At 59.4% G+C, this 14,363-nt stretch overlaps 1 protein-coding gene across 5 annotated transcripts in view; it reads left to right on the plus strand.

Moving 5' to 3' along the window:
- Positions 1–13,921, plus strand: part of RRBP1 (ribosome binding protein 1) — a 74,743-nt gene extending 60,822 nt beyond the window's left edge. The window contains exons 10-24 of one of the 5 annotated variants that reach the window (XM_066237665.1): positions 35–69; positions 3,245–3,335; positions 4,116–4,208; positions 6,163–6,255; positions 6,332–6,415; positions 6,552–6,641; positions 7,371–7,463; positions 7,777–7,848; positions 8,565–8,660; positions 9,504–9,587; positions 11,046–11,162; positions 11,895–11,978; positions 12,236–12,331; positions 12,822–12,965; positions 13,351–13,921. In XM_066237665.1, the coding sequence (XP_066093762.1) occupies positions 35–69; positions 3,245–3,335; positions 4,116–4,208; positions 6,163–6,255; positions 6,332–6,415; positions 6,552–6,641; positions 7,371–7,463; positions 7,777–7,848; positions 8,565–8,660; positions 9,504–9,587; positions 11,046–11,162; positions 11,895–11,978; positions 12,236–12,331; positions 12,822–12,965; positions 13,351–13,389 (1,311 nt within the window). In that variant the 3' untranslated portion in view covers positions 13,390–13,921. The remainder of the gene's footprint in view (positions 1–34; positions 70–3,244; positions 3,336–4,115; positions 4,209–6,162; positions 6,256–6,331; positions 6,416–6,551; positions 6,642–7,370; positions 7,464–7,776; positions 7,849–8,564; positions 8,661–9,503; positions 9,588–11,045; positions 11,163–11,894; positions 11,979–12,235; positions 12,332–12,821; positions 12,966–13,350) is intronic. The other 4 variants (XM_066237667.1, XM_066237666.1, XM_066237668.1 and 1 more) reach the window with 4 other exon arrangements.
- Positions 13,922–14,363: the final 442 nt, after the last annotated feature.

Raw genomic sequence — 14,363 nt, forward strand, 5'->3', positions numbered from 1 at the left:
TGGTGACTAAGGACATTTCTGTCTCTCTTTGCAGGCTGGCCAGGCTGAGACTGACCAGCAGCAGACACGGTGAGTGGAACTGGAGGGCTGCAGCCTCACCACATGTGGCCCAGGACCCTAGCATCGGGCCTTCAGCAGGGCACACGGCTCCCCTGGCATGGGCCCTTCAGCAGCCCCTGCCTTTCCTCCTTTCCTCCAGTGACTTGACGGACAGGGGTAGACCTGGTCAGGACAAAAGGCAGCCTTGCCAATAGGTCTTTGCCTTCTCTTGAGTAGCAAGACTCACCTGTGGGGCATCCGGTGCCTCAGCAGGGGCACCTCTTGCCATCCATCCATATCGCGATGGGGACAGCTAGCTGGTTGGACAGCTAGCTCTCTCTGTGTACAGAAGAGGGACTTTAGAGACTGAAGTCATAAGTCAGATAGGGAAAAGGGGTTCACACCTCGACTGGAGAACCTAGGATGTGGCCCAGGCTTTTGCACAGATTCGGGATGTCAGTCAGTTCAGAGCTGACCAAGTTGGAGAGTTGTCTGTGAGGATACTTCACTGCTGCAGACCTGGCTTCCCTTCATGGTGACCCAGCACAGGTCGTGCTCGGGGACTGGGTGCTGTTGTTAGGCCAGGGCTGACAGCTGAGGGGGGGCCCAGGCCAGGGGGCTGGAGTCCTTGAGACTGTCCCATCTGGGGTGTGCAGCTCTCAGCAGATGCCCATGGGTTCAGGAGGTGGGTTCTGACTGCTGTGGCCATTAATCCACAGGGCCACCATGTGGCGGAGAATCGTGCAGGGTGTCCTGGGTTCTGGCAGCTGTGGCCAGGAGTCCACAGAGCCCCCGTGTGGGGAAGAATCGTGGAGGGTGTTCCTTGTTCTGATGGCTGTGGCCAGGGGTCTGCAGAGCCCCTGTGTAGGGCAGAATCGTGGCCAAGGGTTTGCAGAGCCCCTGTGTGTGGCAGAATCGTAGAGGTTGTCCCTGGTTCTGATGACTGTGGCCAGGGGTCCGCAGAGCCCCTGTGTGGGGCAGAATCATGGCCAGGGGTCCGCAGAGCCCCTGTGTGGGGCAGAATCGTGGCCAGGGGTCTGCAGAGCCCCCGTGTGGGGCAGAATCATGGCCAGGGGTCTGCAGAGCCCCTGTGTAGGGCAGAATCGTGGCCAGGGGTCTGCAGAGCCCCCGTGTGGGGCAGAATCGTGGAGGGTGTCCCGGGTTCTGATGGCTGTGGCCAGGGGTCTGCAGAGCCCCTGTGTGGGGCAGAATCGTGGCCAGGGGTCTGCAGAGCCCCCGTGTGGGGCAGAATCGTGGAGGGTGTCCCGGGTTCTGGTGGCTGTGGCAGGGGTCTGCACAGCCCCTGTGTAGGGCAGAATCGTGGCCAGGGGTCTGCAGAGCCCCCGTGTGGGGCAGAATCGTGGAGGGTGTCTCGGGTTCTGGCGGCTGTGGCAGGAGTCATCTCCCCTGTGCCTCCCTAGTCCCTGGCCCATGTTCCCTGGCCCCAGGCTCCAGGGTGGTGGGGACGGGAAAGGGAAGCCCAGAGAGCCCATAATGCCTAGCAGAACCCTGGACCAAACCCTCTCCTTCCTTTCCCAGTATGTTTTTTTCCAGAAAAGCTGGGAAACTGTTTCTTGTGTTCCTTGTTGGAACAGAGAAGTTGTGTTTGCTTAGGTTTTGCACTTGTACTTTAAGGTCAGATTCCGGCCACACAGCACATTCCTGGAGTGCTTTAGTCATGGTACAAACAGGGTTTGTTCCAGATTTTTGCATCATGCAGATGTGTTTGGCAGAAATTGAGTTTTTTTTGTTTTCTTCTCAATTTATCTGAAAGTTGCATCTATGCCAGGCCATTCTGCTCTGGGTAGAAATGCGAGATCCAGCCCCAGATGTCCTAGAACCAGGGCAGCGGCTGCCAAGGGGTGGTTATCAACACGTCCTTGCCAGGGGCCTGCCTAGTCTTCCTCTTCAGGGCTTTGCTTTTCGGGGTGCCGTCCGGGAGTGGCTAGCTGGAGGCAGGCTGTTATATAATTCAGGACTGGAGGGAGCCGCTGTGTGGGGTCCCACGGGAGTTGTGAGGGTGGGTCAAGGTTCTGTGGGCCTGAAACCAGTATCCAAGAAGTGAACAACTGGCTTCAAACTGTATTTAGAGATGAGATGCAAACTGTATTTAGAATAAAAATGTGAGGTGGTACTTAGCGGTGTCCTTTCCCGGCTAGGGTGGTGGGGACAAGCAGTGTGTCCAGCCCACACTGAATTGTCGTCATGTTTATGCCTCACATGCGTGAGAGTGTTCATTATCAAAAAGTTTTTGATCATGGTTCATGTAAAAAATGCCAGTGCACATGTCCCCATCTGGTGGCAGTAGCAGCCCGCCCTGGCAGGACCGTCCTCAGAAGGGCTTCTCGCCCACTTGCTGAGTGGCTCTGGCTGTGCTGATTTAGGTTGGCGTGGTCACTTCTGGACTTGAGATTGCACGTGTCCCTGGGGCTTCCTGGTCCTCAATCTTAATGCAGAAGGTGACAAATGCAAGTGTCCATTTGGAGGCTGTCCTCAGAACAGCTAGTCCAGTTCCAGGGTCAGCCTTCCACTTCTGGTTGGTGGGAGTGGAGAGGAAGCCCACTGGGCCACTGCATCTGGAGGGAAGCGTGGGAAGGCTGGGCCAGCATCTAGCCAACCCTGCTGCGTTTGGGGGACATCTCAGGACTGCTTCCTCAGGGGTGGGGTACGGACTGAGGGTGGAGCCTTCGGGTCTCAGCAGAGTTAGGTTTTTTAGACAAAGGATGGGCCGCCATTCCCAGTGAGCTGGGTGGGCAGGAGGTGGCCTCACAGGAGTCTGTAGCTCGGGTGTCCTCTGAGAAGGGCCAGCTGACAGGTTCTGTGGGGCAGAGCGGGACCAGGTTGATCAAGAGCCATGCAACCAGGCAGTGGGCTTAGTCCACTAGAGGAGAAAGCTTCTTGAAAACCCCGCTGCAGAGCCCGTCCCTGCTCTGGCCACTGTGGCTGCTCTGACCATTCCAGGCCCAGTGGCAATAGTCACAGGTGGGACTCTGGTGGCCTCTGGGATTTGCACCCTGGCTCCTGGGCACTCATGATGAGTAAGAGGAGAGAGGACTGTTGGGTCTCTCTGAAAGCTGGTGTGCCCTGCAAGGCAGGCAGGGGTGCGGGGAGGGCACCCCGGCCCAGGAAAGGTCCCCTCTTGAAACAAGACTGTGGGGGCTGTGTACCCTCAGAACCTGGCAGTGACCCCACTCTCTCTCTTCAGCCTCAAGGAGCTGGAGTCCCAGGTTTCGTGTCTGGAAAAGGAGGCCACCGAGCTCAAGGAGGCGGCTGAACAGCAGAAGGTGAAGAACAACGTGAGTACTGGGCCTGTGTGTGCATGGAGGTGGAGGGCTAGAGTGTACACGCTAGTGGCATGCGTGTGCATGGGTGGGGGAGGGGAGGCTGGCCCAGACTGGTCAGGAAGGGGCCTACCTGCTCTTCACGTCCCATTGTGCTATCACTGCTGAAAGCTGCCTCTGGGGGTCTCTCTGCCCCTGGGTGCCTTCCAGAGTCCCAGGGCAGACTCCCATTAGGTCAGCCTGGTTCACATGTCCAAGCATGGAGCCCCCACGAGGGATATAATGTGCCAGTCTGCCTTGCTGGGTCACACGGTCAGTCACCTTGGAGTGGAGAGGCTAGCGTCAGGGAGAGGGGATGTGGAAGTCCTTCTCTTCTGTGTGTGGTGGGGGGGTGCAAAGGAGCCTTGGCTGTATCTTCCCACCAGCCCACCCCCACCCCCACCCCAGAGCCTGGGCTTCCCGGTAGTGCTATCTAGCCAGAGAGGCCCCACCTAGACCCCTGTGCCTGGCTCGGCCACAGCCAGCCAAGGGTTTTGTCCTTGTTTAGTGACAGGAGCCTCTTCTCTTTAGGAGCTTGGCTGACCCCTTCTCCAGAGTAGTATCCCTGGAAACGTGCTCAGCCCCATGGTGGGCTGTAGCCCCTCGGCCTGTGCTAGTGCTGCCCTAAAGAAGGGCACTTTGTCCCTTTGCAGGCCCCCTGTGGGGTCCAGAGCATGTCGGGAGGTTCTGCCCTGCTGAGACCCTCAGGCAGCGCATGGGGGTGTGCTGGCTGCTGACTTGTCCACATCTCCCCAGGACCTCCGAGAGAAGAACTGGAAAGCGATGGAGGCACTGGCTTCCTCCGAGAGAGCCTTTGAGGAGAAGCTGCGCTCCCTGACCCAGGCCAAGGTCAGAGTCCCATCCTTAGACTCCCTGCGAGGGCAGGCTCAGCAGCAGCATCTGTGTGGTTAGCAGAACACAGAACTCACAGCCTGCCTGCAGCGCAGCCTCGGCCCTGGAGTGCTTCCGAAGTCCACGCAGGGTCCGTCTGCGAGCCGGCACACGGCGCGCAGCTCCTGCAGCTTCCCCTGCCGCCCTCCCTCCCTCCATCTCTCCCACGATGACAAGGGGAAATGTACCCTTGATTGCTTTTCTCGCCTGGGCCCTTTGCCATCAGTGGGCAGAGGCAGAGGCAGAGGCAGAGGCCATGGGGTTGTGTGCCCCATGGCTGCACTGCTGGGGAGTGCACTCCACACTGGGCTGCCTTGCAAACCCTGGTATTTGTCTGGTCCTGCTGCCGTCCCAGCCCTCTGGGATCATGGTCCAGTAGGTTCTGCGATTGCTCCTATGGTGAGTCAGAGAGAAGGAGCTCGGTAGCAGCACTCAGGAGCTTAAGTCAGCGCTGCTCCTGTGCTCCGTGCAGCCCAGGTTGGGGCGAGGGCAGGCGTCTCAGTGTCTGGGTCCCCACATTGCTTCTGGAGCCGTGGGCTGGGAACCCCCAGGACTCTGGGGTGGGGCACGGCCTGCAGCAGCAGGTGGACGCCTCACTGCACCTCACATTTCCATCCTGATGGCAGGCCCCAGGTGGCCAGCTCCCCACCCAGCCTCAGTGCGCAGGAGTGTCTATGCAGTTAGTAGGGCCTTTGCAGTACCAGCAGGGGCCCGAGGGTCATTCGTATAAAACCAGGCCCTGATTTGAGGTGGGAGGTCGAGGGCTGGCCTCGGTCCCTTGTGGCATCTGTGCTTAGACTCCCCAGAGGGGACCTGGCACCTCTTTGACATTGCTGTGGTAAATGCAGAATGTGTGACCAGAGGTGTCAGCCAACTCGCTTGTGGTCACGCAGCCAGATAGGAGCTGGCTTCTGGTCCACTGGCTCTGCCTTGGACCCCCGTGATGGGGCCGGATGGTGGTCATGAGGTCGGCAGTCCATGGCGGGCTGCAGGCAGTCTGGGGATCTGGTGGGCCAAACAGGGCCTGCTTCTAAGACTTGAGCCCAGACCATGTGGGTGCTATGGACAGGCTGGCTGTCTCTGTCACCTGTCTTCCAAATACACATTCCAAAATACCAGCCAACAGCTCTAACCCAGCCAGAGTTCCTTATGCTGCCCCTGGGGCTCAGGCCACGCTGAGACTGAGCAGAGCCGGCAGTAGGTTCAGCCTGCTGGGGACAGGCAGTTAGAGAAGACACTAGGCCTGTGGCCCCCCACCCTCTCCCCCAGGGTGTGGAGAGAAGGGAAGTGTTCTCTGTCTCCGGGGACACTGCTATCCTAGGCTTAGCTTTCTATAGCTCCTTTGGTTCTTCACCTCAAGGAGGACCTGGGAGCCGCTGGCCCACATGGCATGGCCACAGGAGACGTGACTGTGTCCAAGGGTTGGCGCCTAATTTGGTTTCTGCTGTGAGGAAGCAGCACGGATTCCCACCCCCTCAGGGTGCTAGGTGTCTCGCCCCCCTGGGGCCACCCCTGGCCGGCACTAGCTCCCAGCTCTGGTGGCTATCGGGAGGTTCACCCTTTGTCTCCTCCTTGGCTCCCACACAGCTTGGACTCCTCCCCATAATGTTCAGACATACTCCCCACCCCCCACTTCCCACCAGCCCCTGGAAATCAGAACTAAGCCTGAGCATCTGCCAGGAGGTGTTCGTTGACCCATGCCTGCCGCCCCGGCCAGCCTGCTGTCTCCCTTTCTTAGAGAACTGGCCGCTGAGGCTAAATACCCCCTTTCCTCCCAGTCAGCCCCACAAAGCCACTCACCTTCTCCGTTGACCCTTGTCCCTCCCCTTCCTGGGGTGGAGACCCTGGCATCACCAGGAACATTCCCCAGGGGTTGCCCTAAGCCTCCACGTCTGAACCCCCCTTCCCACAGGAAGAATCGGAAAAGCAGCTCAGCCTGACGGAGGCCCAGACCAAGGAGGCCCTGCTGGCCCTGCTCCCAGCACTCTCCACTGCAGCCCACCAGGTATGGGGGGCCGCACCTGGGACCCTGCTGCTCATCAGTGATGTCACTGAGCCCCCTTTGCACATTTTTGTTTCAGAATTACAGCGAGTGGCTCCAGGAACTCAAAGAGAAAGGCCCGGAGCTGCTGAAGCAGCTGCCAGGGAGCGCAGAGCCCCCCTCGGTGAGCGTGACGTAACATCCCTCGCGGAGCTGCCGCTCGCTTCCGTCTCCCTGGAGGGAGGTGTTGGTTTCATCAGGCCACCAGAGAAACCTTGGCGCTTGGCTAAGCTGACCTTTGTTCTGCCCTCTGCCCTCAGGACCTGACCTCTAAGCTGAGGGAAGCCGAGGAGACGCAAGGTGCCCTGCAGGCCGAGTGTGACCAGTACCGCACCATCCTGGCAGAAACGGTAAGGCATGCGGTGCGGTGGGCCTCTGGCTAGGCTTTGGGCTGGGCGTCTGCCGGGCTCCCGAGAGGAGGTGCATTCCAGGCCTATAGGGCAGGAGGCAGGTTGGGGGGTGGAAAAGCCGCTGGCCCTTCTGAAAAGAGCCGTGGGTACAGATGTAGGCTCTGTGGGATTTGGGGCAAGTCACCGCCCCAGGCTGGGCCCTGTTTTGTTGGCTTAAGGTAGAAGGGATGAGTAAGGTGCTCAGGCCTTCATGCCACTAAGCTGTGGAGACAACAGAAGAGAAGGTTTGGGGCTGTTCTTGGGGTGGAGACTTGGTCATAGCAAGGAACAGTCTGGGAAGATGTGAGCATTTGGCTGACATCCTGAGGTCTTGGTCTCTGTGACCCCAGGAGCAATGTTGGGTCCATCCTGTGCTCCTCGTCCTGGGCCACTAGAGTGGGCACTGGAGGCGAACTCCACAGAGATGAGAGTTCATGTGGCCTCCTTTGAGTCACAGGCCTCACTCCCATGGGTGGCCTGCAGCCTTTGTTCACACACTGGCCAGGGGCCCCACTGCAGGATGTGGCCCACTTTGCTCCCCATGTGATGCTGACTCACAGAATCAGAGCAGGGTCACACCGGCAGTCAGGTGGTCATCACAGGGACTGAGGGACAGGAAGAGTCAGCTGTGTGTTCATGTGGGGTGGGGCCTCCACGGAGAGGGCTCTGTCTCAGTGCCTGTCCCCCCAGGAGGGCATGCTCAGAAACCTGCAGAAGAGTGTGGAGGAGGAGGAGCAGGTGTGGAAGGCCAAGGTCAGGAGCACAGAAGAAGAGCTCCAGAAGGTACAGCACGGCCCTCTGACCCTCGCCGGTTCCGATGACAGAGGCCCTGCTCCGGGGGTCCGCCTTCCCTAAGAATTTAAACATGACTTACTCAAGAAAGACAGCTGTGTCAGAATTCCATAAAATCCAGGGGGAAAGCCTTTGGGGTCATTTGGGAGACAGGAGTGCAGAATGACAGCTAAGTAACCCCCAGGAGACATCCCCCACTCACCTCCAGGAAGAGGCTGTTGGATCACACTCGGAGTGGGTGGGCACCGTAAGTTCCTGAGAGAGAGGGCCTGCATTTGACCCGGGGCCTTCCCTTGCTTTGTAGTCACTGGTCACGGTGAAACACCTGGAAGAGATGGTAGAGAAGCTAAAAGGAGAACTTGAAAGTTCAGATCAGGTACGTTGGGGGGTCTGTCAGAGGGCTGCTTTCCTCTTAACAAGAGAAAGTTATTACAGAGGCGGTTCTCCTTGTGGGCCACGTGTCTTAAGAGTGGCTACGGGATCTTGTCAGGCCTGCTTTTCCTAAGTTAGAGCCCTTTACAGCCTAGTAGTCTGAGACAGCGTGGGCTGTGTGCAGAATGTCTGCTCCTGGTAAACGGTGGCTTCTGCAGTGGCCTTCGGAGTCGTGGGAGGTGTGGGAGGTGCCCCACTGCCCTCTGCAGACAGTGTCAGCCCTGGCCTTAAAGACTGCGGCCCTGCCCTGGCCGGATAGCTTGGCTGGTTAGAGCATAGACCCGGAGCGCAGAGGTTGCTGGTTTGATCCCCGGTCAGGGCACATACAGGAACAAATGTTCCTGTCTCTCCTGCTCTCTCCTTTCTCTTTAAAAAAAAATCAATAAATAAAACATTAAAAATAAAAAAGAAGATGACGACGGCCCTGATATGTACCCAGTGAGTAGACCTGAAGGCTCCCTGTCCCCGACTGCTGAGATCTGAGAACACGGACCCAGGAGTGCTGGAGTCTGGGGGCTCTTAGGAAGGGCTTCTGTGGCCTTGGCCTCGTGTCTGCCTGGCCTTGGGTGGCTCCATAGCCGGCCTTATCCCAGGGCGGGCCACACAGGTCGCCTGCCTGCTGACGTTAGGCCTCTGACGTGCGTGTGTGTCCATGTCCAGGTGCGGGAGCACACTGCACACCTGGAGGCGGAGCTGGAGAAGCACATGGCAGCCGCCAACGCTGAGTGCCAGAACTATGCGACGGAGGTGGCGGGGGTGAGTCCCCATTGGTCCGGCCCCCAGAGGGCTCTCCTCAGCAGCACTCCCAGTTCTCCCACTTGGCTCTAGGCCTCGGGCCAGCGGACAGGGCCGGGGTGAAACCAGGCCAGCTGCTCAGCAAGAGAATTCACCTGGCTTGGTGACACTAGTTCTGGTGAAAATGGATTTAAATCTGATACTGTTTTCTGCTTCAGAAGCAGAAAGCACTAACCTGGCACTCCAGTCCTGCTTTGATCTCAGACTTTTGGCCTTTACTTGCGAGACAGTTCATCAGCATTTGCAAAGGCCCCTGACACAACTACAGGGAAGCCAGCCCCCTTCCCAAGTCTTAAAAAAAGAGGCGGGGCCACTGGAGCCGGGAGGCCCTGCACTGGCTCTGCCCCCCAAGAGTGGGTGTGGGGGTGGTGAGCTGCGTGTCAGTGCTCACTCACAGTGGCCGGTTTTCTCTTCTCTGTCCTTCCCCCACCGGAGCCGGGAGGCCCTGCACTGGCTCTGCCCCCCAAGAGTGGGTGTGGGGGTGGTGAGCTGCATGTCGGTGCTCACTCACAGTGGCCGGTTTTCTCTTCTCTGTCCTTCCCCCACCGGAGCCGGGAGGCCCTGCACTGGCTCTGCCCCCCAAGAGTGGGTGTGTGGGGGGGTGAGCTGCGTGTCGGTGCTCACTCACAGTGGCCGGTTTTCTCTTCTCTGTCCTTCCCCCACCGGAGCCGGGAGGCCCTGCACTGGCTCTGCCCCCCAAGAGTGGGTGTGTGGGGGGGTGAGCTGCGTGTCGGTGCTCACTCACAGTGGCCGGTTTTCTCTTCTCTGTCCTTCCCCATCCGCTGGGTCTGTTTCCTCCTCTAGTTGAGGCAACTTTTATTAGCATCTCAATCTCAGCTGGAGGCAGCCAAGAGCGAAGCCCAGAAACAGAGCAACGAGCTGGCCCTGGTGAGTGAGCAGGGTGGGGCCAGGGCACGGGACACGGGGCGGCGTGTGTGAGGTTCATTGCTAGTCGTGCTTATGCACCCCGTCAGAAGTACCGCGGTGTGCAGACTGGTCCCAGGCCACAGTGCTAGGAGCTTGGGGAAGTCTGACCTCTGTGAGCCCAGTGTCCCCGGGGGCTTCTCTGGCCTTGGCTGCGGCCTGCTTGTGGCTCTTAGCCCAGGCCTTGCTCTCTGTGGGACTGGGCACTGGGGCTGAGGCTCGTTGCGTCGCCCTGCAGGCCGGAGGGCAGCAGCAGCGACAGACTTGCGGAGCTCCTTGCTGTGCAGCTGGCCTCGGTGCTCCCGGGCGTCAGTGCTGGTGTCTGACCACAGCCCCTGCTCCTCGCAGGGTCAGCCGGCCGCACAGAGGCAGAGCCCCACCAGCCCAGGCAGCAGCCTGCATGGCCACAGACGTGTTCTGTTTGTTCTTTGTGGTCTTTCTTACAGTTTTGAGCTAGTTAATGTTAGAAAGTGGGAGATTTTGAAGACATCTAGATGTGTCTGGATTTCCGTGAGGGACCGGAGGCCCCTGCGTGGGCTGCCTTCCCACAGCAGCCTCTGCGGAGCCTCGAGCAGCCCCTCCATGGCGCACACACTCCTGACCCCGGGGCCTTGTCTGGCACTGTTGCACCAGAGAGAAGGTGCCCCCTAGACCAAGTCACCGCCTGAGCCCAGGGCTACTCCCTAAATCACGGTTTGGGTGACAGGCCTCGGGGCACTGCACAGGCTGGGGCCCATGTCCTTGTCAGTGGCCTGGGCAGTTTGGTGTTTACCCTTAGGGGCTGTTGAGAGGGAGGGAAGGAAGTAGGGAGCAGGCCCACTCACTCGGGGTACCTGAGACCACCCACATCCCCTGACTGGGACTTCTGAGTTTCTAGGGTGACACTCCAGCCTCTTCACATTTGAGGCTCAGTAGTCTGGGGGTTTGGGGGCCTTACTAGGCAAGGGTGTCACCTTGTAATCTTGTAGACCCTGGAAAGGGCTCTGAGCAATGGACTGCGTCTGGACGAAACCCAGAAGACGGGCAGTGTCGGCCATGCTGAGCCTGTCACCGGCCTCTCACTCCCTTCTGGGTTCCTTGGCTTTGTGGGTGCCGAGTCTGTCGGGGTCACTTCACTTCCAGGGAGGGTTTTGTGCCAACTGGTCTTGGAGCAAAACACATGGGTCAGGCCAGCCCAGGCCCCTTATTGGCCCCTGGTACTAGGTTTGGCATAGGTGAGGGGTCATGGCATTGGCCCAGTGCAAGGGACTGCCCAGTGAACCTGCACTGGGACTCTGACACAGGTCACAGTTACCAAGCCAGGCCCCTTGTAGGGGATGTGGCTGTCAGAAGTATCTGCGGTTCTCCTAAGGGGATCTGTGTGTGTGCAAGGTGAGTGTGCGTCTGGCTGGGTATTTGCACAAACACCCCTCCCTGTTTCAGGTCAGGCAGCAGTTGAGTGAGATGAAGAGCCACGTAGAGGATGGTGATGTAGCTGGGTCTCCGGCTGCCCCCCCAGGGGCCCTCCCAGCAGAGCAGGACCCTGTCAAGGTTAGGGCGGTGAGCTGGTCCTCAGATGTCTGTCACTAACCACCCCCAGACCCCCTCCATCCCAGTCGGAGTGCAGGGATGGCGGCCCTCAGTTCTGGCTAAACACCCACTCCTTGTAGCCTCCACTGCCCACCCTCCCCACCCCACTCTGCCCAGATACCCACGCGGGGCGCGCCTAGGCTCAGAGCAGGTGAAAGGGCAGGGAAGGTGTCCCAGAAGGCAGGTGCTGGAGGCTCGATCCTAACAACGTGTGTGTGCGGGAGGGACTGGAAGAGGGGGAAGAGGCTGCCAGGTCTGCGATGAGAGACTGGTCCCTGCTATCCCTGGGGCATCACCAGCAGGGTGTCTGCTCTTGGGGGGACGCCCTCTGAAAGCCTTTGCAAGGAGGTGGGTGTTTAACAAGGCTTTGCGCGGAGGGCAGCTCCTGTGGGGCGGGCTTGCCCAGGGGCCCTGGGCTGCCTCATCCTGTGGGCCTCAGTAAAGGCGCCTGAGGTCAGCAGAGGTCCTACCAGTAGGTCCCTTCAGCCACATCAGCTTCTGTACCCGAGGCAGAGGCACATCTCCCCCAGAAGAGCTTTGAAGATGACCTGGTTGGCTGGCTGGTGGCAGAGGCAGGGAAAGGCAGGAGCACTAGAATCAGCCAGAAGGCGGAGCCTCCAGGTCTCAGCCTGCCTAGGAGCCGTGGGTCCCCAAGATCATGCCGCCCCAGGTTCCCAGAGTATGTGTGGTGTTTCCCCGCAGCTGAGGACGCAGTTGGAGCGGACAGAAGCCATCCTGGAGGATGAGCAGACACAGCGGCAGAAGCTCACGGCTGAGTTTGAGGAGGTCAGGCCCTGCCTGGGGGCCCTGAGTCATCAGCTGTGTTGGGGGGGTGGAGGGCGTGGCCCACACAGGTGGTCGCCTGCCTGGAGGGTCTTTCCCTTGGGGATGTTCCCATGCAGTTGGTCACCTGCCTCCTGTCCACAGGCTGGAACTGTTGTCTCATTCTATTGGGTGCCCGTAAGTGCCCGGGCAGGCCTGACTGGGTTTGTGAGCTGTCTCCCTCAGACTCTGTTTCTGACCCCGCTGCTCCTCTCTCCAAGGCTCAGAAGGCGGCGTGCCGGCTGCAGGCGGAGCTGGAGGAGCTCCGCGCCAGCCCCCTCGAGTCTGCAGAAGCGCAGGCAGCTGCACAGCTGAAGGTAGAAGTGGCGCTCCGACCCAAGGCTTGAGCAGGGCCAGCACTGGGCACGGCTTCCCACTGTCACCACTGGGGGTGGGAACAGGAGAGGATCCATCTTGTGGCCCTCTGGGCAGGGTGCAGCCTAATTTGGTGGTTGTGGGAGCAGTCCCTAAATCTCCAGTGTCGCATATGGCAGCTACTAGTCAATGTGGCTACTTAAGTTATTAAATAAAACTTGAAGTTTGGCTCCTCAGTCTGAGTGGCCCCGTTGCAAGCCTGGCCAGGGGCTGCACAGCACCTGCGGAACAGCCCCGGGTCCCAGGAGGTCCTGCGGGCAGCGCTGGCACAGGGCCCAGGCCTCACTGTCACCTGGGTCATGCTCCTGGTCATCGCCGCCTGGCTCTGGGTGACCGTCGTAGGGCTCCCGGGTCCTAGGCTAGCACTGTAGCCAGGTGGCCTTCCTGATGTGTAGTGCATGAAGGCTGATGCCCTGCAACACCAACCCACAGGAGAGGTTAGAGAAAGAGAAGAAGCTAACGAGTGACCTGGCACGTGCTGCCACCAAACTACAGGAGCTCCTGAAGATGACCCAGGAGCAGCTGGCAAAGGAGAAAGACACAGTGAAGAAGTTGCAAGAACAGCTGGACAAAACAGTGAGCGTCTTGGCCTTGCATGGCCCCTAGCTCTCCAGGCCTGCTGGGAAGGGCTGGGCATGGTGCTGGGAGCCCCAGAGATTCCTGGGAAACAGGGCAGATAGGACCTGGAGCAGAGGGTGGTGGGGACAGACTTCTGAAGGCAGTGTCAGGACGTGCAGCACCCACACTGCCTGCCCAGGCTCCTCACCTAAACTCGGAGCCCTCGGCCACCGCCAGCCGCAGGGGTCACCTCTGGTTCTCCAGATGGGCTAGGTATTCCCTGAAGGGCTTGAAGTGGTGTGGGTGCTGACCCTGGGGAACTAGAGGTCCTGAGGAGCTGGGGTGAGTGCTCCCCTTGGCTCCTTGGCCTCACCGTCCCCCTCCCTCTGCCCTCTGTTCACAGGAGGACAGTAGCAGCTCAAAGGAGGGCACCTCTGTCTGAGTCTCCTCTGCAGAAAAAGAAGTTACTGTTCAACTTACCAAAATGCCTTATACATTCCTTATAAATACACAAACCAACACAGCGTTATCCAGGCCCAGCTCGGTGGCTCTGAAAGAAGCCATTGGAGACAAGAGTCTCTTAGAACCACAGAAGTAGATCTTCCAGACTCCCAGTTTGTAAAAGAACCTTTGTCACATTCGATAAACACTATTCCCCAGGACCAGCCCTGGACCACCACAGAGCAGATGCCAAAGCCCTTATCAGCTGTGACAGACCCTGGGGTGTGTGCTGGGGAGGCCGGGACCTCTGGCTCTCTGTATGTCGATCAGTGCAATTGTTTTGTCTTTCATCGGGTCATGTGTCGGGAGGCGGGTGGACCAGGCAGTGAGTCTCAATGGCTGTGGCACAGACTGGAGGGACCCAGCCCAGCCCAGCGAGGCAGCAGCCCTTCACCCCTGGAAGGAGTTACCGGCCAGAACTGATGTGTGACCTCCTGGATGTTAATGCCATTAAAACCAACATTGTCGCCTGATGCTGCCGTGTCGTCTGCTCTTCTGCTGGGGCTTCCCCACTGGCTGCTGGGCCTGGGCTGAGGAATCGAGGGCTGGACCTTCCGGAGAGAGCAAGTGTGGTTCCTGGTGTTACTGAAGTCGGGGAGCAGCAGCTCTGCCTAAAGTGGGGGTGAGATGCGTTGCTTCCTGGTGCCAGCACTCCCACCCTCGTGCTGCGCAGGCCGCAGTGCCCACCGGGCAGGATGAACAGGGTCTCGGATGCCTGGTGTCCAGCGCACCGACTGTGGTCCCTGCCCTTGAGGATCTGAGGTTACTTGAGCATGGCCGTGGGTGGCCCAGGCTGCTGTGTGCAGTGAGCCCCATGAGTGAATGCGGGCTGTGTCCTGGCCGGGGCTTGGACAAACACCCATGCCTCAGGAGGGGCCGAGCAGGCTGGAGCAGCCGAGACTTCCTGTGATCCTC

This window comes from Saccopteryx bilineata, chromosome 6 (assembly GCF_036850765.1).
Source record: "Saccopteryx bilineata isolate mSacBil1 chromosome 6, mSacBil1_pri_phased_curated, whole genome shotgun sequence".
NCBI lineage: Eukaryota > Metazoa > Chordata > Mammalia > Chiroptera > Emballonuridae > Saccopteryx > Saccopteryx bilineata.